This window comes from Panthera tigris, chromosome D4 (genome assembly GCF_018350195.1).
Source record: "Panthera tigris isolate Pti1 chromosome D4, P.tigris_Pti1_mat1.1, whole genome shotgun sequence".
Classification (NCBI taxonomy): domain Eukaryota; kingdom Metazoa; phylum Chordata; class Mammalia; order Carnivora; family Felidae; genus Panthera; species Panthera tigris.
The window spans coordinates 691636-718625 of record NC_056672.1 but is presented as its reverse complement, the minus strand read 5'-3'; the positions used below and the strand labels follow the sequence as shown (position 1 = coordinate 718625).

At 42.9% G+C, this 26990-nt stretch overlaps 2 protein-coding genes across 14 annotated transcripts in view; one reads left to right on the top strand and one right to left on the bottom strand.

Moving 5' to 3' along the window:
• LOC102954804 (centromere protein P) overlaps positions 1-26990 on the bottom strand; it is a 244534-nt gene that overhangs the window by 105101 nt on the left and 112443 nt on the right. The window contains exon 6 of one of the 11 annotated variants that reach the window (XM_042963600.1): positions 17587-17883. The exons of the other annotated variants lie outside the window; for them this stretch is intronic. Within the exon in view, the coding sequence (XP_042819534.1) occupies positions 17656-17883 (228 nt within the window). The 3' untranslated portion in view covers positions 17587-17655. Of the gene's footprint in view, positions 1-17586; positions 17884-26990 lie in introns of those variants that run through there. 11 annotated transcript variants of the gene reach the window in all.
• On the top strand, positions 563-25731 carry ASPN (asporin). 3 transcript variants are annotated; one of them, XM_007097335.3, is made up of 10 exons: positions 564-1056; positions 1291-1597; positions 7895-8171; positions 11161-11273; positions 15079-15292; positions 16403-16513; positions 20451-20544; positions 21171-21309; positions 23427-23540; positions 24405-25731. In XM_007097335.3, exons 3-10 carry the CDS (start codon positions 7922-7924, stop codon positions 24495-24497), a joined length of 1128 nt encoding a protein of 375 aa, XP_007097397.2. In that variant the 5' UTR covers positions 564-1056; positions 1291-1597; positions 7895-7921; the 3' UTR covers positions 24498-25731. The 3 variants fall into 3 exon arrangements, with proteins under 3 accessions (XP_042819529.1, XP_007097397.2, XP_042819528.1); XM_042963594.1 differs by lacking the exon at positions 564-1056 and adding an exon at positions 1062-1140 and having other exon boundaries at positions 1520-1597; XM_042963595.1 differs by lacking the exon at positions 7895-8171 and having other exon boundaries at positions 563-1056; positions 1520-1597.

Sequence of the window (26990 nt, the reverse complement as noted above, 5' to 3'; positions counted from 1 at the left end):
CTGCAGGGAGCGCTCCGCTCTCTCGAGAGGAGGCAGGGCCGGGGCCCACGTGTGGACACGGGCGGAGGAAACCTCGCGAGTGCGAGCACAGCAGTTCCACGCAAAACATGTACACACGGGCTTCGCACGACAGATTTCGGCCACTCCACGTTCTTCGGTGCGCCGCCCTTGAACGTCCCGGGACCTGCGGCGGGTGGCACGTTCACACGTCGACCGCCGCACGATCCGGAACTACGGCGAGCCGGCTGGACCTCGAAAACCCCGCGCGAGGGGAGGAAAGCCGGGCCCGAGAGTGAGCGGCGTCCTCTGAGGAGGCCTCGGGGCTCCACGTGTGCGACGGGACCGACGCGAGTGTCCAGTCCCCCACCCGTTGCAGCTGCAGAACGACACAAGACAGCGCGCGGGACCCACCGCCGTGCCCAGGGGCTTCCCGCGGGGAGCCGCTGCTCCGGACTCGGGAGAACAAACGCCGTCGTCGGTCCCCCCCCCCCCGGGTCCCTGTGCGGCCGCGCGCTTGAGCCACACGCGGCAGACGCCCGCACGTGGGGCCCGCTGCTCACAGACCCCGCGCGCCGGCACGGCCCGGCTGCCTCCCGGTCCCAGGAGCCACCTCCCCGGGGGGCGGCGTGGGGGAGCCGGCCCTGCGTGCCCGCGGGGAGCCCTGTGCGCGTCCACGTGTCGGGACGCTCCCCGCAGCCGGCCAGCGCCCGGCCCGGTGGCTCTTTCCCGCAGACAGAGACGCGTCCTCCCCGGAAGGAAGAGGCCCTAGCCGCCGTGGGAGCCGGACGCGGTCGCAGCGGGGAGAGGTAGCGGTGTGCCAACGATGCCGTTCTTCTCAGGGGAGGCTGCCCTCCTGCTGCCGCGTGTCCCGGAAGCCGCGTGGTGACGGCTGGTGGGTCCGTGGGTCGGTCTGCGCCGCAGCGCGCCGGGGCCTGGGCCGCGTCGCCCCGTGTCCCCGTGGCAGGGCCGGAAGCTTCCGAGGGAAACCCTGACCGGTAACCCTGATGCGAGGGCGTCGGCCACCAGCAGAGCACAGCAGCCCGGCTGCTTCCTCAGGTATACCTGGACTTGGGGCTGACCCTTCAGTCACGTGGGTACTTTTTTACCCAAGCCGGGAACGATCGTGCTAGTCTATATAGGGTGAGCGATTTTTAAATTTGGGTCAGTATTCGTTCATTTAAGAATTTCAAAAAGTGTATTTTCAGAGCAGGTATTTCTTGAATGACTTTGACTGCACTTTGAATGGCCAGCAGCCATGCATTATTCAACTCTCTTTTTTTTCTTCTTCAGAATCTTCCAGTAGACGTCTAGGGTTTAGCTAGAAGTCTTGGCTCCGGTACAAACAGTGATGGAAAACACATGAGCAGTAACAAGTTTTAATCTCGCCCCTCAGTCCTAACATGGGCTAATGTGTGGAGGCAGCTTACTCCAGTGTCACCCAGGGTGCCGCCACATCAGGCTCCAGCGAGGGCGTCTTTCTTTTGAACGTAACACCTTCTCATCTCTTCTCCTCAAACAGCACCTGAGAGCAGGGGCATTCGGGAGAAGCAGTACACGGTGGGAACTTCTCTCAAGAGGCTGACTCTCTGTTTACGAGGTATGTTTCCAAGTCTTTCTTTCATGGACAGGGTACTATTATTTTGTAGTTGATATAAAGGGTGCCTTAGTGTTATTAGCATAAATGCTTGTACATTAAATGATAAAGTGTATCTGCATACTTCCTTAAAAATCAGCACTTAAATACATACCCTAAAATTACTCTCGCCTTTAAGTTTCATATAGAATGGATTTACTCTCAGGGAATTGTGACTTTTACAGTTAAATGAAAACCTGTTATTATGCTTTACCATATGTTTAACATAGCTGATTTTAAATATCATTTAAAGAACTTAGGAAAATAACATTACCTTAAAATAATTAATGATATGAAGTCTGGGGATATCCCAAATACATTAAATGAAACAGTAAATATTAAAACTGTTATTTTCTAAGTGTTTTCAAAATGTATGAATTATTCAAATGTCACACATTTGAATTATTCATATTTTTCCTTGATGAATGTCTTCCTTATTCTTATGTAATGAGATGGCACTGGACAGTTAACATGGAAATCCATAATAATTCCAAGAAAGAATATTTATCAGCAATACTTCAACTAGGTCTATATCCAATATGAGAGATCAGTTTTCTTTTCACAAAACTCCAATCAGAATTTAAAATAAAGATTTCCTTTGTCCCCTCCCAAAGTAAATTTTTAACTGAATCTTAGATTTAAAAAGATTAAACAGAGTACTTGATACTCTGCTTCCTCCTAATCTCAGCAGCACAGCTTCCTCCTTGTTCATGTGCTCAGAGGTGTGGCAGCGACAGCAGTGGACACATGGTGTAGGATTAAGTCACAAAGAAACCCGAGGGGTCTAGATCTCTCTAAAAACAAAGTGCTGTTCTTTTCAATCCCACTAAGAATCACTGAGTTGTTTAAAAAGAAAAAAAAAGGAAATACAAAGAAATCATAAGCCCACACACATGTGAAAGCATGTTGATGTTTTTGTTTTTGGTATTTCGCAATACAGTGTGGTGGAAAGGAGTCTTCCGTTACCACTAGCTACTACACTAAAAAAGAAAATCTGGGTACCTGACCTGAGGTTCGAGACAAAATTGATTAACTTTACAAGCACAAGTCTTTAGGCACCGTAAGAGGCAGTAGAAAATAAAGAGGCAGGAGTTCTTAGTTTCTTAAGATGCCCTGAAAAACTGGTGAAGGACAAAAACTGGTATGAAAGGAAAAGAGGCCAGCAACTTCTTTATCAGATGTGATTTATACTTCTACAGTAAAGCCTATTTCTTTAAGGGCAGTGTGGTCTTTAAAAGCATCAGTTTCCTTCCCAAAAGGTATTGTGGGTAAGTTTCCAAATGCATGTTTGGACGTTCACTTTCAGGGCTGAGCTTTGACTGTACCTGGATTTAGCTTGGATGCCTTCTGTGGACACACGGAGCACGTCCTGTCACATTTACACACTGAAAACTACTACCAGCATTTGTGAGCGGATAGGGACATGTCAGCCAAGGGGGACGGCTGCCAAGCAGACCTTTAAGCATGGGATTTAAAAGCATAGTGGCTTATTTTCCTAATAATAGTGTCAGAGGAAATACCATTTCACTTAGACAAATTTTCCGTTCTAAGTTTGTGGAACATTTAAGTGGAAAATAGGAGTTTATGCAAATTCAGAAAGACACTTCTTAGCTCCATTTCCAGTCCTGAGAACTTGGCCAAACCGCCTGCCCCGTCCTCTCCAAGGAGAGTCTGGTTACTGTCTGGAAGTCACTGTGGGATTCAGGCCTGTGTGGAGGGGCCGAGCAGTGGGAGCAAAGAAAGCCTCCCAGGCCTCTCCTGGCTCCAACGTGCCGTGGTTTATTAATAACAGCAGTAGCACTGAAGTAGTATTCCAGATATTATTCTGATTAGAAGAAACTTGAAACCAAAGTCCAAAGCTTTCCATGAGTAAGAAACTCTGGCAAAACTGGTCTAAACTGGGGAAATACTGAGTCTTCCTAAGAACAAGACACAAACATCTTAAAAAGTTTTAAAAATAGCACAATCTAATCATTGCCCACACTAATCAAATAAGAGCTTAAGCCTAAATATGAATAAACTCCAGATTTTTAAAATAAGGCAAAGTGACATTATTTTAAATAAGAAATAGTATTCTCTATATTCTTTCTGAATAATAGGGAAAAACACTGCTTGCTATACAGAGTCTGTGGGTAAGAAACTGGTCGGCTAGAATGGGGCAAGGTTTGGGGTCTATAATCACTTGTACTTTACCGTGGCTTTATCACCTCAGATAAAGGAATCACAGAACCAAGGCTTGCCTGACTTCTCTTTCTAAAGAAGGAAGCAGGATAAAAGAATGCAAAAAGATCACATTAGTTTTACATGGCTAACAGAAGTCAGAAGTAGCAGAGAGAGAAGAATATGCCAGAAGGCACTTTTGGTCTCAATACAGAGAATGTCCTACGAAGCACAGATGGACAGCAGTGGAGCCGATGCCTCTCGAGGAGTACGTTTCCTGAGTCGTCTCCCTGGAGTCATGCAAGCAGAGAGTGGACACGCTGACCGACCCAGAATGTTCTGGGGAAGCTCCAACACAGGGAGGTGGTCCACCCAGATGACATTCCTTGCCTCCACAAGTCTCTTCCCTCACTTGCAGGAGAAGGACCCCAAGGAGGCAGGTACAAGGGGGTGCTGCTCCATCAGCCAGCAGCCAGAGGGCCCACCTCCTCCGAGACAAGGAGAGAGGAAGGGGGAATACTGGCTGATGTGCCTCCTGACCCCCAGGTGGGCTGGTCTGCAGCCCTGATGCCTGGTGTCCTCTTCCCCTTCGCTTGTGCGTGGCCCTCTAAGTCCTCCCAGCTCTGCTCCTCACAGTGCTGTCCCTTAACACCAGTCACACCTGGTCCCTGCCTCCACCTGGCTCCTGGGCTCACCTAGGTCAGGGGGCAGCAGGACTGCAGCAGGAAGCAGCAGGAGTGAAGGGGAGTTGGCCTCAGGAAACCATGGCCCCAAAAGATTTCCCATGTGGACACTGCTGTTTGACTTTTGCTACAGAAGTGGTGGGAAAAGGCAAAAGTATATGGAGGACCAGAGCCTGATATTTAAATAACTTAAAAATTACACCCCCAGAGAGAGTAAAACAATCCTTCACTCAATAGCCCACTCTTTCTCTTACTAGTTTTGCGTATTCTATTTTAATCTTTTTTCCACATGTGCATATTTTACAGATGGTTTTATATTTATTGGTCTCAAACAGTAAACTAAGGATATGAGGAGTAAACAGACTTCTGGTGAAGAATTTTCCTTTACGAATCTGGGGACCACACACCTGGAGATCTCTCCAGAGTGCCGGCCATGGTGCACACAGTTGGCGCTGCCTATTTGCGGTTCAGTTCTGTTTACTGACAGGCATTTATGGTTCAGTGTTTCTATGAATGCCCCTGACATTCTGGCATTGGCTTTTATAACACGCCCATGCTTGGTTGAGAGCAGCAGATTGGGGGCCATGGTTTTATTTTTTAAGGAGGGAAACGAGGGACAGAAGAGCCTCTACTTCACAGATTCTGCATCCTAATACTGTGCCTGGTACACAACACGTCCCTGATAAAATGCCCACTGAAAAACTGCAGCAACCTCAAACGAAGGCAGAAGATAGGATTGCAAATGGCATTTAACTCAAGAGGGGCAGCTATGGACACAGAAGGCAAAGCTACAATGCAGAACAATGTTAAAGAGTAAATTGGTACCAGGGACAAGCTTTGGTTTGGCTAAGGACCCACCCAGGGCTGAATGAGCTAGGGAAAGGGAGCTTCAGAAGGTCAACACGAAGCTGGGAACCAAGTATTCAGGAGCCAGGAGCCCCACAGAAGGATAGGGAATCAAAGTTGGGCAGGCAGCTGGAAAGCAGAAATAATGTGCCAGAGACAAAGTGATACTGGAAATGAAGCCCAGTTGACCTTATCAGGCACCCACGCCAGGATTCCTGGGTGACTGGACACAGAATGGGAACCTGCCTGTCCCTGAGCCAGCTGACAGACGCTGCTGGGCCTCATGCTGCCAGCACAGGGTCCCTGCCCATATGAATCTGACCACACGACCACCCCCTCCCATGCCCCCTCAGTCCAGGCTGTGTGTGTACCCCTTCCTGTGCAGATGTATGTCAGCAGCAATGTGTAGACTGGCTGGAGAAGAGGAGATGACAGTGTGCCTGTAAGGCCACCAGAATGCAGGATGAAAGAGCGTGTTCCCTCATGGGCTGCAGCAGAAAATGCAGACAATAGGCTGGGACATGTGAGCTGTAACTTGGGCCTAATTCTTTCGAAGGCCACAGACGCTCTCTGTGCCTCCCACCCCTCTTAGTTAAGGTGAAGGACGTGTCTAGAGTAAACTGAATTGACCACTTTGTAAGGCAGGGAGGAGGTGGGAGGCCAGGGCTGGCTCTGAAGTGAATTATTAAAATTAAAAATGTGTATATCCTATCCTTAACGTAATCCAGTGTGGGTTATCACAGAGAAATCTCATGTATCTGGTTAGTGATGTCCAGCTACCCCGTGGACAAGATGTTCATGTTGCCATTTAAATTTCTAAGATTTAAATAATGTTAATTATCAGGTTAATAACTGATGATGGATTTTTTTTTTTCACCTTCCTTTGGTGATTAAGAGACATACCACATATAAATGAATATTTTCATTAAGATAATTAATTCATTTCTGATGCCTAAGTCCAAAAGAGCAAGGCCACACAGAGAGGTTAAAGCTGATTTCTGGGTTCTGAGAAACTGGAAGCAGCTGGTGTGACTCAAGGATTTGGGGGACTGGGTCCTCCTGAGGCTGGACCACCTGTGACAGACTCTGGGAGTCCTGTGCAGCTATCACAGGCTGGCTGCACTCCTGGGGACTGGGCTGAGGGATATCCTGGGATGGCCAACACAGCCTCACCAACTGTATGCAGCCAACCGCACACCCCAAGGGAAGACTGCCATTAGTCTGTTTTAGATAATTTCATAATGCTTTCCATTTTTGAAAATTACAAAGAATGGATGCTTCACAAGGATCACACAGTTAAGAAACCATGATAGGTAACATGTATGTACATATATGGTATGTAAACATGCCTGTGTGAAAATCTGCCGTAAGAGGACAACAAATCTATTCTCAGAAGGTTCTTATTCATTCCAGTTTTGTGTGGGCTTTAAAAATTACAACTGAAAACAAACAGAACTCCGTGGAAAGATGAGAAAGAGTAAGAAAGTCTGGCCCTCAGATGCTCTGGATCAGGTATTGGACAATGGAACAGATTAGAAGGAAGAAATCCAAGTGACACTGTGGAAACAGTGACCAAGTCTAAGAGTGAGGCTGGCGGCGGGTGGGGATCAGTTACAGAAGACTTCCAGATGTGATGCCAAGGGGGCACGCGGGCTTTGCTTTGAAAGGGACACAGATATTAAGGCAATGGAAGGATTTGGGGAATAGGGAGTCGGGCATGATGTTTTTGTTTTTAAAAGCATTTATTAGTTTCCTAAGTATAACAGTAGTACTTATTGGCAATTATAAAATTAAAAAAAAAAAAGACACATCAGTCATAGTTCCACCACCCAGGATTATCATCAGTTAGCTATATTTGTGCTAGGTTTTTGTTTGAGTGTTTGTAAGTATACTTTATGCACTGATTTTTTATATTTGCTTTTTTTTGTAATTTCAAAATTACAATTTTCCATATTTTTAAACTTCTTTGCAAATATTTTGTGGGCTCCAAAGTATTTCAGGGAAAACATGTACCCTATTTTGATTATTTCCCTCTAACCATTCATATGGTCTTTAACGTTTTTACTATTATATGTAATTTTGTGATGGACATCTTTATGCACATTATTTCCTGAGGGGTGCCTGGAGGACTCAGTTGGTTAAGTAATGGGGTCTTGGTTTCAGCTCAGGTCATGATCTCATGGTTTGTAAGTGGAGCCCTGCGTTGGGCTCTGTGCTGACAGTGCTGAGCCTGCTTGGGATTCTCTCTCTCCCCCTCTCTTTCTCTGTCCCTCCCTTGCTTGTTCCCTTTTTTTCTCTCTCCCTCAAAATAAATAAATACTTACTTAAAAAAAAAAAAAAAAGAATTATTTCCCAAGACTAGATTACAAAAAGTAGAATTAGTAGACAAGAAAAATATTTTTAAAACTTCCAATGCATATTGCCAAACTGCTTTCCAAACACTTTATAAATTCACTGTCACCCTTGCAACGGGTCTGAGTGCCATTCTGTTGTGTTCTTACTGCTCTGAGAAATGCATGGACACAGGAACCGATTCTGGTTAAACTTTAACTTAGTCTCACTGTCTCCTTAGTCCAAGGCTGACCCCTCACCAGGCGACATGAAGGGGTGTGTGCTCCTAGTGCTCTTGGCTTTGTGCTCCGCCAAGCCCTTATTTCACCCTTCATATGTGACACTGAAGAACATGATGCTGAAGGACATGGAAGACGAAGGGGACAGTGACCTTGATGCGGACAACTCTCTTTTTCCAACAAGAGAGCCAATTAACCCCTTCTTCCCGTTCGATCTGTTCCCAACGTGTCCATTTGGATGCCAGTGCTACTCGAGAGTTGTACACTGCTCTGATCTAGGTAAGAACACACATCAACTTGTTTTCGAGAAAATGTCATTCTGGCAAAATTTAAAGGATAGGGAGAGTTCTCACTGAAATTTCAAAAATTAGCTCACTAATTATAAAGCAATTTTTCATTTAAGATTTTTGAAAATATAACAAACTCAAAGTATATCCACACTTATTTTAAAAATCCAGAAAACCAGAGAAAAGCAATGGGAATTTCATATATAGAACACTTCCTTCTCTTCTCAAATTTGAAACAAATGCTTCCTTTTAATTCCCTTCAGAGAGAATGGATGTCACTGTGGTTTCATTTCAGGATGTCAGCAGATTGATACTGTGCTTTCTAGTAACATTCTACAATGACAAAAAATAAACGGCCTGTCTAGAACAGGTTATAGAGTTTGTGAAATCTCTAATCTAGACATTTTAAAGTCAGTGCTCTATTCTGTTTTGAATGATTTGGGTTTAGAATGGTCTAGAAAAATGGTTGAACCAAATCACTTTCCAAAGTCTTAAAAATGTGTAATTCTCGGAGTACTTTATTTTTTTAATACTTCCAATGAAGATGCTTTCAAATAGAGGCCTGCACTCAGAGCCTGCTCAGGGGGAGGGTGTGATGGGGAATACACATCAGGGGTTACTGTGCTGGGCTATTTCCAGGATGAGGGAAGACTCAGACCTGCCCCATTGCAGGAAGCTAAGGTGTGGCACACGCCTGTCATTCTGGGCCTAGAGGCCCAAGAGGGCCACTTCCAGGGTGTACGTGGGCAGCTGGTGCCTCTGAGTGCTTTAGACTCACTTCCCTCTGCCACGGCACTTTTACAATCCACTGCAGAGACTTCAATAAAGTACGCATTTGCGGGACAACGTAAGAGAGGGGAACAAAAAGCATTCACAAAAGAGGAGCTTATGATGGGCTAGCATCACTGGGAAGGTCTTGATGGAATATGCAGGCTAGGAAAAATGGGTTTTAAGTTTATCTCTGGCATTCTGGTGAGGAAGAGATGACTACCTGTAAGCAGGGCCTGAGAACGGCCGACTGGAAGCACACCGGGGAGGGAAGGGCAGCGGGAAGGGAAACAGAAGCCAGGGCAGATGGGGCAAAGAAAGGTCGGGGTTAGGGAACAACAGAATGTGCTGCCATTATTTCTAAACTGCTGTTATTTATAAACTGCGTCCCAGGCAGGACAGGCTCATGTAAGTGGGGCTGGCTCTGGGTTAAGAGTGACCAAGGAGGCACTCACCTTCAGCACAGACAGTCCTCTGGGGCGGCCTCCACACTCGCTCCAGAACAATGTTACCTGCTTCCACGTGAAGACCTGGGAGGAGACGTCACCCAGCTCCGTCCCAGGACAGTGACTGCCATCAAAAAGCTGAGAAAACCCAGTGACCTTCAGACAGCCAGCTGGTGCAAACAGTGTTTTCCTTGCACAGCCTCCTATATATTTAGCTTTGAAAAACCCTACTAGACAAAATTTACCCAAGAATAACCTGTAATAGTCCGACACAGGTGGTACACACTTCACTCTCCCACGTGACCACGACGATGAAGAGGGTCTTTCTCCCTCAGAAAATCAGTTTCTGTTTAGAGCTCCCAGTTTCACCAGGGGTGGGCTGAGCGAGGCCATCCCAGTCCACATTACCTGGTGCTTTCGGCAGAGCCACCACCGCTTTCCTCCAAGACTTTCTACTTCATTTCCTTACACCCAAATCATCTCCTAACAAAACTGCTACCTCGCTAACCTACCAAGTTACCCCCTTTGCCTCTTCCTGTCTATGGTCAAACTGAGTGTGAGTCATCACTGTCAACCATGGAGGGGAAAGTACTGAGGGCTACAGGGGGCAGTGCTGACACTCTCAGTGTTTGGATACTGAGCCCTTGCTCTTCAGGAGCAAGGATGGCTCCCCCAAAAGCATACTGACAGCTGTAACTCCCTGTAAGATGCATAAAAAAGATGACCTGATGGATGAACAGCAAGTGTAGTAAAATGTTGATGGTAGAGAGAGAATATGGGTTTTCACTGTAAAATTCTTGCAACTTATCTGTATGTTTGAACATTTTGACGGTAAATGCTGGGGAAAACCAAGAAGGCCCCATGTTCATCAAGCATAACTGCCATATGGCCTGTCTGACAACAAGCAGGGGTGGGCAGGTTCAGCCATCCAGGGAAAGCAAGAAAAGAAAGGAAGAAATGCATTGCGTCAGCTCTTATAATTTCCTGCTCTTCTTTGTTTTTTAATTCAAGAGGGGGAAAAAACACTGAAGTCTTTTACTGAGTACCTACACAAGGAGACAGTGCAGCTGTGCCTTATCTGAGAGGACAGAAAGAAAGCTATTGTCACACCCGCTGAGAAGCGCAGGCTGACAGGCACCCAGGGAGCCTCTGGCCAGAGCAATAGCTGGGAGAGACCCAGTGCTGAGGGGGAGAGTTTCCGGAAAGGTCTATCACACACCCAGACATCAACAGTGAGATACAGATGAGAAAGTCTGTGTAAATCAAATAATTTACAACTAAGTAGAGGAGTTCATTATTAAAGGAAATACATGTAACATTTTTATAATGCCCATGAAAATAATATAATTTATTTTCTAAGCACAACTTTCCACATGTTGAGGCTTCTTAAAATGATGAAAACCCACAGGTTACAATTCTGCACCACAAGAGCCTGAGAACTGGCACAGAGTGTGAATACTTCTCAGCCAAGTGCCTGGGCAGGAGCTGCCCCTCAGTGGTGGTCACCCCTTGCAGTCATGGGGGCACACCCTCATGTGCCTCCACTTCACGTCTCCTTGTGCAGATGAGCAGAGGCAGCTAGACCCAGCTAGAAACCTTGCAAAAATAAGTAAGTGACTTGAAAAGATCTTCAGGACTTTTCAAAGAGCAGTGTTCTTGCTATCTGTTTCTTACTGGTAGTCATGGATTTTAACCCGCATTGGTGTCAAATTAGAAAACTCCTCTTTAGCATACAGTATGTGTGTAACATGTTTGTTTATTTCTCAGGTTTGTCCTCCGTCCCAAGCAACATTCCATTTGATACTCAGATGGTTGACCTTCAAAACAATAAAATTAAGGAAATCAAAGAAAATGATTTTAAAGGACTCACCTCACTTTATGTAAGAACATATATTCATATTTAAGCGAAAATCTATTGCTGCTAGAAGGATGACTTGTATTTTGTTTTGTGTCAACAAGTCTTACTTTTCTGTGTGTGAAGAATGACAGAATCCCTGTTACTCAGCAGTGTCTCGTGAGAAATTATAGATTTAGTTAATAATTCAATTCAAGTGAAGCTAACTGAAGCAGCGGCCCGGGGAAAGGTGATGAGGTAAGACTACAAATAAATGGTCCTACAGGGCTCATGATCTATTCAGGTAATCACAGTCACTGTGCATGAAAATGAGTAAGAAGATGATGATGATGACGATTTACAGGAACGCAATTAGCCTACAGTATGAGGAAATGCGTCCCTAAACTGCTGACTTACTGGAAGACACCATAAGTCTGAGAGCAGCACATGCAATATATCTAATAGCTAACTGATTAATACATATTTGTATGGCTTTTCTTCTAGAACTTTAAAAATGAAAACTAATTTTTCCTTACAATATTTGTTACTATTTTAATTTTCTAAGATTTCAAGGATTCTTATTTTTGTGTTTAATACTTAGAGCCTTTAGATTGTAGCAAGTAAAATTTCTAATCTAATTTGGAATTTGGTGTGGGAAGAGCCTGATTCCACACTGTCACAGCCATGGGGGTGTCCTCTCTTCTCCTCAGCACGGAGTTAGGGTGGGGGCCCCTTTTCCGCACCAGGCTGTGGGGGCAAGCCAATATGAACTAGTGCTGCCTTCAAGGCCACGTGTGTACATTCTCATGCTGTGCTAGAGGAAAGAAATGCAAGGCCTGTCACCTGTAGGGCAGTATCCCACTAAAAGGGGAAGGTAGAGATACCACGGCCACATCATTCTCTTGCGGCCACCCACGTAGGCCTATTCTCCTCCTGTCCTCTTGGAGGCCACCCTGCCTTCTCGTCACACTTGGGTCAGTGCATGGACCCTGATGACCCGTCCTAGTAGGCAGTGGAAGGGGACCAGCTGAGTCCCAGCACAGTTGCTGTCAGCTGGATGAGTGAGGACATGGAAGCCGGCCATGTTCTAGGCACCACGAGGAACATTCCTCCTTCCTTAGGCTCTCTCTCAATCCTCAAGCCACGCCTGCCTGGCGAGGAGGGGCACCCTGAGGGGGGCCAGGCCAGCCTCCCGGCAAAGACACGCCTCTCCGTGCTGCCAGGTGTGGGCTCTCGGGGCCGTGACTGCTCCCCTCCCTTCCAAGGGTGCTGTGCAGACAGCTTAGATTCAGCTCCGTATATAATAAAGTTTTCATAAAAAAAAAAAAGAATGATTGGAAGAGCATGTATTTATCTTATAACTGAGGCCTCACTAAAATATGAGAACAGCCCCACCAAGAATCTGTCTAGTCTACCCCACCACCTTCTGACCACAGGAACTCATGGAGAATGGCAAGGCCATTACTAACTCTCAGAAGTTGGAAATACAGCCTATGAATGCTTCTACCCCTTCTTCAACTTTATATTGAGCTACACAACCACAAGAATAATTAATGTCCTATTTTTTCAACTTTATTTATTGAGAGAGAGAGAGAGAGATTGAGAGAGAGAATGCAAGCAAGGTAGGGGCAGAGAGAAAGAGAGAGAGAGAGAAAATCCCAAGAAGGCTCTGCACTGTCAGCATAAAGCCTGAGGCGGGGCTTCATCCCATGAACCACGAAATCATGACCTGAGCCAAAGTCGGATGCTCAACTGACTAAGCGAGCCACCCAGGTGTCCCAATGTCCTATTTAATACCAAAATCATAAACAGTTTAAATTTAATTTGTCATAGAACTTTGTGGCATTTTAGGAGTATCCCAGGGACTCAGCCCACTTGTACTCCCATTATTCACTGGGAAAGGAGAGTCTGAAAGGTGTCAGGAGCTGTGTTAGGCCTCAATTTCTGTCTGGTCAGTTTTACGTGGCACTGTGTCTGGAGTCAGGCAGGCCTGGGCTCAAACGTTGGCCCCAGCAGAAGAAGCAGGCACTGGGACAGTGGCTCGCCTGGCTAAGCATGGCCTTCCTGTGCTGTGAAAGGGCTGTAATAATGATATGGAAGTCAGAGAGGCTATTTAGAGGGATGAATGCATGTCAGGTGCTCAGCACACAGCTACTAACTGGGCTGCCAACAGCCCAGTGCTTCCAGACTGGCTCAATGTAAAAGCACTTCTTAGGACACACACTTTATACCTGTATTATAGGCATGCTGCATATTTTAAGACATTTAATTATAATATCAACTCATATGGTACCTACCCTTAAAGAGAACCAAAATGCTTTCTCAGATATTCTGCAAATTCTGTGTGTTTTAGCTGCCTGCTTGGCTTTCTGGTTCTTACCCAAGGCCAGTCCAGCAGCAGAAAGAGGGTGAGATCATTGCATGCATGTCCAGCCCTCTGCCAGCTAGCTATTACAGCCTCATTTACCATGAGGACTCACTGTCCAGCTTCTCAAAGGCTCTCCTTTTCTTGTCTCCTGTCCTTACATATAACCATACTACGTGGGGCTCTGGGACCTTCGTGTGTAAGCCAGCACTGAAGGCACAGTGTAGCTGGAGACACTCTGCCAGTCCGCCCTGCTGGGGTGGCCTCTGTGGCCCCAGGTAAACACCCACTCCGCTCTGCACCCCTCACTCCTCCTTCCTGGTGGCTCTGAAGATGCATGTCCCAGCGGGAGGCTGCCCTCAAGCCCACACACGCTCCCGCTGGGACCCCTGGCAGTGGGGGCCTACGGCAAGTGCCCACCGGAGCAGACAGTACTCACCAGGTCGCTGCCCCGCCCTGCCCTACACCCTAGTGTAACCAAAGGAAGGAGAGAGAACAAACTTAACTGGCGGCACACAGGAAAACATACGTGTTACCACGTGGTAACAAAATGCAATTTCTTCTCCTCCCAGGGTTAATCTAACTTCTGGTGAGGTTTGTAACAGATGGTGTATCTGAAAGAAGGGTAAGGAAAGGACCTACAGGAAACAACAATAAAGGGAGTTTAGCTGCCAAAGTCTTTGTATTTCTGCTATGGAAGGAGCACAACATAAGTAACACCAGGAAGGCATATTAAGTCAGTGTAGAAACACCAGGAAGGTGGGTGTGGACTGGGCTTGGTTACAGCAGTCGTCAGCACAACCACCCTACAGCTGCCCTCTGAAGGAAGCAGGGGGATGGAAGGTCACAGGGAACAGAGCCCCAGCCACTGCCATGCCCCTGGGAATGGCGAGTAGTTCCCGCACCCAGCACCCCTGGGGCAGCAGCCAGGCGCCCTCCACACTCAAGAGGGGGCTCTGTCGCTCCCTGGGCTTGCAGCCTCTGAGGCACAGAGAAGGGCTGAAGCATCTCTCAGGACACATTAGGGTCTCCCCAGTATCTGAGATATGCCAAATGCTGGGGACATTCTGCAGGACTTTGCTCCTACAGGTCTCCAGTCTGGGAAAAATGGTTAACGTCAGAAAACGTAAAAGAAATAAGGTTTTAAAAGTAGATAAAATCATACAAAAATGCATTTGGTGTGACAGAATAGAATTTTAGATACAATACCATCGATCACTTCCATGCAGGGAAATGGTGGGAGGCGGGCTAACTGTATTAACACATCACCTGCTGAAAGACAAACTAAAGCCTCAAAATCACTCTGTTCTAACACAGTAGTAAATATTTTCTTTAGCTTAGATTGGGCTGGGGGAATTGTTTACATAGTTAATAAAGTATATGAATGATATAATTCATATCGGTTTCCATGAACGCACTAATCACTGCAGAATTGGTAAATCAAATCCACTTCACAATATGGTGTAACTCTTTATGCTTTACCTAGGCTTTGATTCTGAACAACAATAAGCTAACAAAGATCCACCCAAAAGCCTTTCTAACTACAAAGAAGTTGAGAAGGCTGTACCTGTCCCACAATCAACTAAGCGAAATACCATTTAATCTTCCCAAATCGCTAGCAGAACTCAGAATTCATGATAATAAAGTTAAGAAAATACAAAAGGAGACATTCAAAGGAATGAATACTTTACATGTTCTGGGTAAGTTTATGCAAATGAATGGGACATTTTGGAATTATAAGCAATATGCAAATGTAGAGATCTTTACCATTATCAATAATTTTAAGACTGGTAATTTCTGAAATCAATTTTTTAAAATCTGATAATCTTTATCTAGATAAGCCATTTACAAATCAAAGTATAACACACAATTCATATCATGTAAAGAAACCTGCCTTTTGTAACACATGCTCTCAGGAATCCCCTTTGAAGCACCTAGTATGGTTTCAGTTTTCTGACTGCACCCTAACTGGTAAAAATCTATTCCTCAAATTTAACTTAAAGGTAGTATTTTAAAAAAATAAGAAAGTTACTCCTACACCAAAAAAAGGTAGTATTTTTAATGTATTGTATAAACTACTCAAATGCAATGCACAAAACTAATTCGGTGATTATTTGGAATGTACATCTAATTTATATCATCTGCTTTAAGACTGCTAAGCTAAGGGCTTTTTTGTTGTACATCATAAGCTCCACCCTATCCTACCTCTAACACCCACGGTCTAACCCCACCACCACCCTCCACAATATTCATTCAGAGTTCACAATCAATATTCTCATTTATTCACATATTCAGTTCAGTCAGATGGCTGGCACTTACCAAATAGCCCCACTTACTGGCATCTCCTCAAAATTATATTTGTTTATCAAGTAACAATTTCTAATTGACTTATAATTTTAAAAGCTTAGGTGACAAATGCATACTGGAAAACACAAATGTTTTAAATTATATGAAGGATTTTTTTTTTTTCTAATGTAATATTAACAAAATATGCTCGTGGTGAGAACAGAGTGATAACAAGTCACGGACTTAGTAATTCAAAGCAAAATTCTATTATATACTAAATCTATCTTAGTATTAATCTACTATAATATAAGCATATTGCTATTTCAGGCTATATAATACAAAGCAGTCTTTCTCTGAGAGGAACAGAAAGGGAACAGACAGACACAGAAACAAACACCTTGAGTGAGGCAGGGTAAAGGATGAAGTTCACACTTCTCAGAATGTTCTTGGGATGTCTGTCTCTGCACTGTGCTCTCCTTCATACGCAATGAATGCACGCTAAATTATGTCATTTGCCCCCACAGAAATGAGTGCAAACCCTCTCGATAATAATGGGATTGAACCGGGGGCATTTGAAGGAGTGACAGTATTCCATATCAGAATCGCAGAAGCAAAACTGACCTCAATTCCTAAAGGTTTGTATTTATTTAAGATAAAGTACTTTTAAAACACTGTCATTTCTAAATGGCCATCAAAGGTACTGATATAAGCTGTATGCAACGTCAAAACCACACTGCAGTCAGAACCCTCGTTACCTGCGTATTTGGTCAGGGTAGGATGGAATTTACTGTTTTCTCACACACACAAAGAGCCATATGTGCTTCCCCCTGCCCCCCACCCCCAACCAGTGTAAAACCAGAATCTTTTGTTTCCCCAGTGAGAACAAACATGAAGAAGTAATGAACTTTTCATTTTCCTTCTCGTCCCTGACATTTACTCATCTATACCTGTCATTCTGTGAAGTACCTGCTAGGGGTGGGCATTCTCTAGAGAAGAAGGTTGGGGAAGATGCTTGGGGCCGGAGACCCTTCCCAGCCATGCAGCAGTAATATGGGGTGCAGCCTTCAGGCCAGATTGGGGCAGATGCTGGCTCTGGCAGGGGTATGTATGCACCCTGTACCCCATTCCTCACTAGGGTGCTGTGCAGATTAACGGGCCAGTGAACAGAGAGGTCAGAGGGGGTGTGAGGCACCGGGCGAATGCCCTGTCCTGACATAACCCTTTCGCCAGAACGGGCACCTTGTTCTTTACCACGTGGCCTGAAGCCAGCGCCTCAAAGTGAGATGCATCTAGAGCCTGCTAGTGCTTCCCTGCAAGCTCCCAGTCTGGCAGTAACCTGGACAAGTTCGCCTTTCTCAGGACTCCTGCTCAGAGTCCATTCCTTGTCTCTGACAAGGGTGCCCGCTCTCACTTATGATGACTGCCTGAATCAGAAAGATCAGTACCTAAGATCAACACTACAGTTTCCTTTCAAACAGCTCTGTCCTTCAGTGTCCACAGTAAAAGCAGCCACTTCATAACCTGTTTCTACTGCACACCTGACTCAGAAGATTAACAAAACGAACATCAACTGTTAAGTTAAAAACACAGCAAAGCTGTTTTTATGAATCAAGTGGTGATCTTTCACAAAGGAGAAAAATCATAAAGTAAAAGTGGAAAGACAATTTTTTTATATAGGAAAAATCAGTTTAATTCAGAACGACACAATTTAAAAAACCACCTTAGCTGGCTTTCGATAAGGTGGCTGTTTTTCAACATGAAACCTAAAATGTTTTATTTACCTTCTCATCTTTAAAACACCAACAAAAATACATGCCACTTGACAAGTTAAATACAGAAATGCCTTGTACGTGCTAAAAGCAGACACAGTCGAGGGGCAGGTGGAGAGCAGGACAGGAGGGCCGCGGAGGAGAGAGAAGGCTGCTGCCCCCCAGAGCTGCGCTCCCCAGAAGCTTCTCCTAGGCTGCAGTATCTGGACAGCAATTCTCTTCAGATGTTGGTGTATCTTAAAAATGAAGGTTTAACTTCTCACAGTGCTTTCAAGATTCTTCCAAAGCCTTAAGGAACATATTACATCTCTAGAAATTTAAACTGGAATTAAATCTCTCATCTTATATAACTACTCTTTCAAGATATCTATGACATTCAAAAACCAGATAAATTTTTTGTTTTCATAATTTATTTGCTAACGTTTGTTAAGGCTGACTGCTGAAATGTAATTCAATCATAACTACCCACCCCTGCCCACCCCGCCCTGTGGCAGGATGAAGTTAGGCAGAGGTCCAAAGGGTCCTTACCAGACCTGACAAATTGACATAAGGAGAGTGAAACATATTCTCCTCTCAGTTCACTTGGAAAATTCTGCTACATAATACCACTGCATGGAAGGGGAAGATAGCTGTTTGCACACCGGGTAGGAATTGCAGTATACCTGCACAAAAGCATGCCAGTGCTGTGCACAGTCACTGAGCTACACCCCCAAATTCATACATCGCTCATTTACCCAGTAGAGGCTATACTGTTCTCTTTGGTTATCCACTTTCTCCATGCTCTAGGAAAGGGAATAGTCCCCTCAAGTTCTACAAACCCTGTTCCAGAAAGTTTCCCTGACTGCTCAACATGAACAGATTTCTCTCTTTGACTTGCTACCGCATATTCTAGAATAGGCCGGAACACTCTATAGTACCTTTTTAGTGATTTCTATTATGTATGATGGATTTGCTCAGTAAGTACATAAAATCTCTGAAGACAGAACCTCCCCCCTCTTTTTTTTTTTTTTTAACATATTGGAGTAGTCATTCCATGAATATAATTAAGCTCAACTAATTAGAATTCAAGAAATTAGAACCCTCTTCAGTTTAGAATTGTTTTCCTGCCCTCTAGTTTTGTTAATTTTAAAAACCAAAATAGACTCTGGAATCAACATAAATTCAGCCAGGAAAAATACTGATATTTATAAGGATATTTCAATTACCGTCAACAGTCTACCACTAATAAAGGAAGGAAATGTTTCAGTAAGAGTTGAAAAAAAGAACGTCTTCCTTAGCTAGCTAAGTAGAGCCTATGGTTAACAAATAATACTTTATATATAGAAGCCTAATACAATGAAGTGTGATTTAATTTTCTGGCTATCTTTTTCCCTCCAGTCTCTGTTAATCTGGGGAGGGCTGGGGTCCGAACACGCAGGGGTGAGAAGAGAAGGTGCCCACATTCATTCACAGAGTACCTGGCATGTGCCAGGTTACACTGGAGATGTTCCTCCTAATTTATGCAGAAACTACTACTAATAGAAGAGAATAAATACTTCAATGGATCTAAATCCATGTGTTCATAAAGATACGAAGAAAAATTTCACTGGTCACCACTGGGCATCACACCAATTTATTACTTAAAAGAAGAAAGCATTTATGCTGTCTTTTCTGTAAAAACTGTATTACAAAGTGACTAATTGACGAAGGAAAATTCTTTAGAGAAGAATCCTACCTAATAAATGCATTAAGCATGACAAAATCAGAAAATCACCATTTTCCCATTCTTAATGAAATAATGGACCTTGTAGAAAGGGCTGATCTACTGATTCTAATCGGTCTCTAGATTAACCACCAGCTCATGAGAAATAGGGGCTAAACGACTAAGACAAATGCTATGTGGAAGCCATCAGTCTAATACACAAGTGAGCATCTCAAACAAATCATTATCTGAAAGAAATCCATGCAGGATGGGGAAAAAGGAGGAAGTATGTACTTAATATTAGAAGAAATTTTAAGAGATGGGAGAAACAAATGCATTCTGTAAACTTACATTTGGATCCTGACTTGAACAAATCAACTGTGAAACACCGTATATGAGATCATTCGGGAAAGCAACATTCAGTGATTGTAAAGAGCCGCTCTAATTCTGTCAGCTGTGACACGGATGAGACAGCCATGTGGAAACAAGAGGACCTTGTCAGTTAGAGACATCTGGTGAAATGTCACCTTACAGGTGAAATGACATTATATATGGAATTTGATTTTAAATACTCCAGCTAAAAAGATGTGCCTGGGTGGCTCAGTCAGCTAAGTGTCCAACTTCGGCTCAGGTCATGATCTCATGGTTTGTGAGTTTGAGCCTTGTGTCGGGCTCTGTGCCGACAGCTCAGAGCCTGGAGACCTTCAGCTTTTGTATCTGTCTCTCTCTGTCCTTCCCCTGCTCATGCTCTTTCTCTCTCAAAAATAAACATTAAAAAAATTTTTTTAAATCTTAAATACTCTAGCAAAAAAACAAGTAAATGAAGAAAAACAAATCAATAAAGGCAGCCAATGACAAATAGCTAATGTGGTAGATGAAAATATCTTGGAAAAATGGAGATAATTGTTCATGTTGGACAGCAGTGTGTTGGCTCCTAAAACTAGCTTCTATTTTTGTGTATACTTGAAATTCTCCATAATAAATAGTTAAAAAAAAAAAAAAAAAAAGCAGATCTCTAAAAGACTGCCAAAGTCTACAATGTGAAACTTAACAAGTAAATAAATAATAAATGGGGCTTGGTTTTGCCTGACCTAACATGCCTATTACTTTTCTTATCTCTAGAACTTCCATCAACTTTACTGGAGCTTCATTTAGACTATAATAAAATTTCAACCGTGGAACTTGAGGATTTTAAACGATACAAAGACCTACAAAGGTAAAAGCCCTCTAAACCCCAACTCAGAAGTGGTAGTGATATGATGGAGATACTAGCGAGACCCCTTGGAGACCCCTTGAAGGGCCCTAATCAAGTCTGTCATTGTCGTGAAGGGAAAACCAAGAGGGACACCAAGTGGAAGGAGAAGAATACTTCTCAAATGTCCCTGTTGTTAATGCAGGTTAGATAAAGACTTCAGTGACAGTGGAAAACACAGACAGCTGTTACACCCTGAAACGGGTTATTAAATGAAACCAGGAAGTACCTTTCTCTGAACACACATGCAAATAGGTCAGGTGTATGCTTTCCACTCAGTTGTGGTGTGTTCAGCTGTCACAAGATCTGCTTAAGAGTTGATACAGTTGGGGCGCCCAGGTGGCTCGGTCGGTTAAGCATCCGACTTCAGCTCAGGTCATGATCTCACGGTTCATGGGTTCCGGCCCCATGTCGGGCTCTGTGCTGACAGCTCAGAGCCTGGAGCCTGCTTCAGATTCTCTCTCCCTCTCTCTCTCTCTCTGCACCTTACCCACTCACGCTGTCTCTCTCTCTCTCTCTCTTTCTCTCTCTCAAAAATAAATACTTGTTTAAAAAAATAAAAGAGTTGATGCACTTTATGCCATTTTTAGGCTGGGCCTAGGAAACAACAGAATCACTGACATTGAAAACGGAAGTCTTGCTAACATACCACGAGTGAGAGAAATACACTTGGAAAACAACAAACTAAAAAAAATCCCTTCAGGATTACAGGAGTTGAAATATCTCCAGGTAAAACGTTCCACTGCTGTTTTGTAGATACTAGTACTTTCCTTTGTTTCTGCGAAACATGTGAGGACCTGAGGCAAAGACAAAACCAGAAGTAAGGGTAGCGCACATGCAAAGACTGTCCAGTTGCCTGAGGTATCCTAAGACAGGGCTTCTAAGGAGATGTTAGCTAAAATATCGTCAGGTGCCATTTCCACCTGCAGTCTCTCCTGCCTCTGAAGCCACCATGGTGAAGTTACTGGCCTGGCTACTTTCAGGTCTCAGGGGCGGCAGGGGATGCTTATGTAAAGGCAGGACTGGTCACCAGGAATCCAAGGAGGATCACATATCTTTTCATTCTGGAAACATTTCACAAAGAGCATAGAGACAAGGTCCCAGGTATTTTCATTTATCAAGTGTTAGATTAGCAATGTGTATGATTAAAAAAATTCAGGCCACAATACATAATCAAAAGTCAGTATCTGGAGCGTCATGGGTTCACATTTCTTCTTCTTCATTGTTAGAAACTTTTTTGTTCTAATCTGACAAGTCTTGACTAGGTGGGAGGGGGCCCAAGAATCCTTGGAGTATCTGATAAAATTTTAGATCATTCCAAGAACAAAAAATGAAGACAATATTTTGTACATGCTTTTAGGAGTTTCACAGATCCCCCTGATTCTCATCTACGGTCTTCCCATCAAGAATCCCTACTTAATCCCTTCTGACCTCAGTCCACTTTTCTCGTGTGCCTTCCTCGATACACAACATCCTCATCTTCCAAGAAGCAAAACACATTGAGAAAAAAATGGGCCTTGAGTCACTGCTGCTTCTAGATTTCTTCCCGATTTATCTTTAAAGAAGTTTTGTTCACTACACTCCATTGAGATAAAAGCCATCAAAATGGATGTGGTTAGAGACAGGTGTTCATCTCAAGGTTGACTTTTACTCTGAATTTTTCAAATGCTGTATTTAAATGTCTAACCAGTGAGTACAACCTGAGTCTTTTCCTTTCTCAAGTTATCCCCAATTTGCGTTCTTTATTCCACCAGAATTTACTCTGATTCCAGCTTCTGTCTGCTTTTAAACCTACCTATACTCTTGCTAGCATTTTTTTTTTTTAATGAATAGAATTAGAACACAAAAAACAGAATTATAAAGAAGAACACAAGTCAGAAGGGTACAATTCAGCCAACGTTCACAAAGCAAACACGTCCATTTCCAGCACTGTTTCTCATTCCCAGTGAGGTCAATGCTGCAGAAATCTGTACCTTGCACTGACCCTGAGCTGCTGGGAAACATGCATGAACCACACAAAGCACCTGTCACAACATCCCAAGACAGACAGAGGGCACAGGGGGCTCCAACACCAAACTTAAAGCTTTTAACAATGTCTCAAGTGCTCATGACTGGCTCAGATCAGTCTCACCAAAATGTAAAGGCAAATGTAACGACAGCCAGAACCACTACCTTAGCTGTGGCTAAAAAGGCTTCTACTTTTTCATATGCCAACATACTGTCAGTAGAATGCTTTTACTTCTCAGAAATCTCAGCTCCCAAAAATACCAAGGAAGAATTTAAAGGGCTATTAAAGGGAATGCAGAGAAGTTCCTATACTGTCCCTTCTTTCTGAATAATAATTTAAAGATTCAAATGTTGATGCTGTATACAGATATGTATACGAGCTGTCGACAGACATTATTTTTCTATAAAACAACTTACAAAAAGAGCAGCTCTACACTTCTCTGCCTTGATCACAGAGAATGCTAGCTAACAATTCATATTCCCATTGCAGGCCTAACCGTAGGAGAATTCTATTCTTCTGCTCATCTAATACTTTTTATGCAAACCCAGAGTTGTAAATATGGCACTGCAGCGCACATGCACCGCTATGTGCCGAAGGGCGGGGGTGGGGGTGGGGCGCTTGTGCTCTGGGCCACGGCAGGCAGCCTCCAAACTGTGTTGATACAATAAGTATTTAACAGGCATAAACAGACAAGTACATGTATTTTAATGAAATACAGTCAAATCAGTATAAAATAAATGGACAAATAAAGCCATGAACAAATGTGGACTATAAAAAGAACATTTTCTTTTTACATTTATTGTGTACTTTTAATCCATTCTTTCTCCTACTGCCACAGATCATCTTTCTTCACTCTAATTCAATTACAAAAGTGGGAGTGAATGACTTCTGCCCAACAGTCCCGAAGATGAAGAAATCTTTATACAGCGCGATAAGTCTGTTCAACAACCCGGTGAGGTACTGGGAAGTGCAGCCCGCGGCTTTTCGCTGTGTTGCAGGCAGAATGAGCGTGCAGCTCGGGAACTTCAGAAAGTAGTAATGAGTAATAGCCATTTAATATAAAATTTAGAAATTAATACATTTGGAATACTTGAACTCTGTTAAAAATGGTGGTATTATGCAAATCAGCAAAAATCTATTCCTACGTGGTAAGTCCCCTGACTTACTTTCTGACAAAAAATTTCAACAGAATTTTGCAAAACTCTTGCTCCATGAGGATCAAGAAAAACAAGCACGTACTGCAGTTTCCTTCTGTACACAAATGATTCTGCATAAATCTCATGCTCGAACATTCTTTTCTCAGTAACAAAAAAATAATGCAATCAGTATTTAACACTTTGTTACCAAGTGCATTTTAAAAAGAACCGTACTGTAAATGGAATGCTTGACTTAGCAAAATCTGTGCTCTTTCATTTGCTGTTAGCAAACCAAAATTGACAAGAATGGCTTCATGGAGAGCACATTATACTATTCTTAAACTTTCTTTAATAACTTGGGTGGTACTGTAATGTTTCTATTAATGCTGAAGTATGGTTTTATATAATCTTATTCAAATTCCCGTATTTTAGAGGCTTACTGTCTATATGTTTAAACTAACTCCTTATAATAAAGCCTTCAGTGTTTATTATCAACCTGACAGATGCTATTCATAACATCTGGTTTCAGACTACAGCACATGCTTTTTAAAATTAATGATTATTACCGCATTATAAAACCTCTACGAAAAAGCAAAGTGTTTACATAAATCTGTAATTCACATTGTTTATTATCTCAGTTATTATAAGCTTTCAACAATATGTCAATTGTTGCGTTATAGGACAATGTCACCTTGTATGTAAGGAGTACTTTCAAGATGTCCCTTCTAAGACCTCAGTTGGAAGAGCCTAGATGGGTACTGTCCATTCTATAAAAACTGTCTACTCAAATATGACAAACTGAACAACTCTGAAAACCCAGCTGGTATAAATGAACAGGCAGAATAGTAAACAAAACACAAAGGAACTAAAAGCTCTGCATAAAAGAATCCTTTATCTATTTTTTATTCACATTCAACATAGGCAAAACTAGAAAATAAAAAAAATTAAAATATTGGCTTGAAGTAAAATATTTGTGCTTTGGTTTAATTTTTCTCCTCCTGCCCAGTAACATAAACTATTTTTCAGAAAACTCTAATTTATATATGACACTTTTGGCACAGTATTAATGCTTTTTCATAGTAACATTACTGAAATACTCCAAATTATGCCTGTTATGAAAGGTAATGCTTTATCTTAAATCACCCCCAAAACTAGATTTTAAGTAATTTTGAGGGTAGCAGAAAAATATTACATGTATGTAAGATGGGGTGGAGGGTTTGAAAATCCAGGTCAGGAATGGGTAAATAGGTCTTGTTTTTCCTAGTGAGGGTCTCCAACTTTGGCACTGCTGGCATCCTGGGCTGGACTGTACTGGTAGGGGGTGGGGGGTGTGGAAAGTCTCTACCCAGGAGACGCCAGTGTCAAACTGCAGCTGGTTGAGAATAATGCTTTATAGGAAATTTACTTAATTTCTAAACTCTGACCCAAGTTTGGAAACCTAAAGCAAACAGTTAGTTTTGTTTATAAAGCTGTAGGGATAAGATCCAAGTGTGATTAAGATAATAAAAGTTAACCACCAGTAGTGACATAACAGGATGAGCCCAGGAATACAGAGTTTGAGTTGGAAGAACAAACCCAGAAATCCAGCTCCATTTATAGCTCTGGCAAGTCAATATCTCTTTGAGCCAGTCTCCTCATCTGCAAAGGGCAGTGGTGACAATACTGATCAGTTATGTTGCCATGAGACTGAATGACAAAATGTATGTGAATTTTCAAGGAATGAGAAAAAATAATACTAAAATTTGTATGGAACCACAGAAGACCATGAATAGCCAAAGTAATCTTGAGAAAGAAAAAAGCTGCAGGTACCACAACACCAGATTTCAAGGTAAACTACACAAAGCTGTAGTGATCAAAATAGTATGGTTCTAGCACAAAACTCATAGATCAATAGAACAGAATAGAGAGCTCAGAAATAAACCCATATTTATATGTCAATCAGTCTACTACAAAGGAGGCAAGAATATACAATGGGGAAAAGACAGTCTCTTCGATAAATGGTACCGGTACCGGGAAAACTGAACAGCAACGTGCAAAAGAAAGAATCTGGACCAGTTTGTTACACCATACACAAAAGTAAACTCAAAATAGATTAAAGACCTAAATGTCAGACCCAAAACCATAAAACTAAAAGAAAACATAGACAAATAATCTCTTGAACATTGGCCATAGCAACATATTTATGGATATGTCTCCCCAGGCCATGGAAACAAGAACAAAAATAAACTACTGGGACTACACCAAAATAAAAAGCATTTGAAAAGCGAAGGAAAGCATTAACAAAACTAAAAGACAACCTATTGAACAGGAGGAGAGATGTGCAAATGACATATCCGATAAAGGGTTAGTATCCAAAATATATAAGGAACTTATACAACTCAACACGAAAAAAGCAAACGTCTGATTTAAAAAAGGGCAAGAGTCTGAAGAGACATTTTTCCAAAGAGGACATTCAGATGCCAACAGACACATAAAAAGATGCTCAACATCACTCATCATCAGGGAAATACAAATCAAAACCACAATGAGGTATCACTTCCCACTTGCCCAAATGGCTAAGATGAAGAGGACAAGAAATAATAAGTGTGGAGGAGGATGTGGAGAAAAAGGAGCCTTCATGCACTGTTGGAGGGGATGTAAATTCATGGAGCCAGTGTGGAGAACAGTATAAAGGTCCCTCAAAATTAAAAACAGAAATACCGTATGAACCAGTTAACTCCACTACTGGTTGTTTACCCAAAGAAGATGAAAACGCTAATTTGTAAAGATAGATGCACCCATACATTTACTGCAGCATTATTTACAATAACCACGATACAGAAGCAGTCCAAGTGTCCATCCATAGATGAACAGCTAAAGAAGATGTGGTGTATACATCTTTTTTATGGCTGAATACTACTCAGATGAATACTACTAAGCCATAAAAAAGAATGAAAACGTGCAATTAGTGACAATATGAATATACCCTGAAGGTATGATGCTAAGTGAAATGAGTTAGAGAAAGGTAAATACTACATGACTACTTATATGTGGAATTTAAGAAACAAAACAACAAACAAAAGAACAAACAGACTTAAATACAAAGAACAAACTAGTGGTTGCCAGAGGAGATGTGGGTGGGGGGATTAAGGGTGCAAACTTCCAGTTATAACATAAGTAAGTCACAGGGAATATAGTCAATGATACTGCAGTAACGTGTGATGACAGATGACGAGTATGTTTACCACACTGAACACTGAGTGCTGTAAAGACTTGTCCAATCAGCA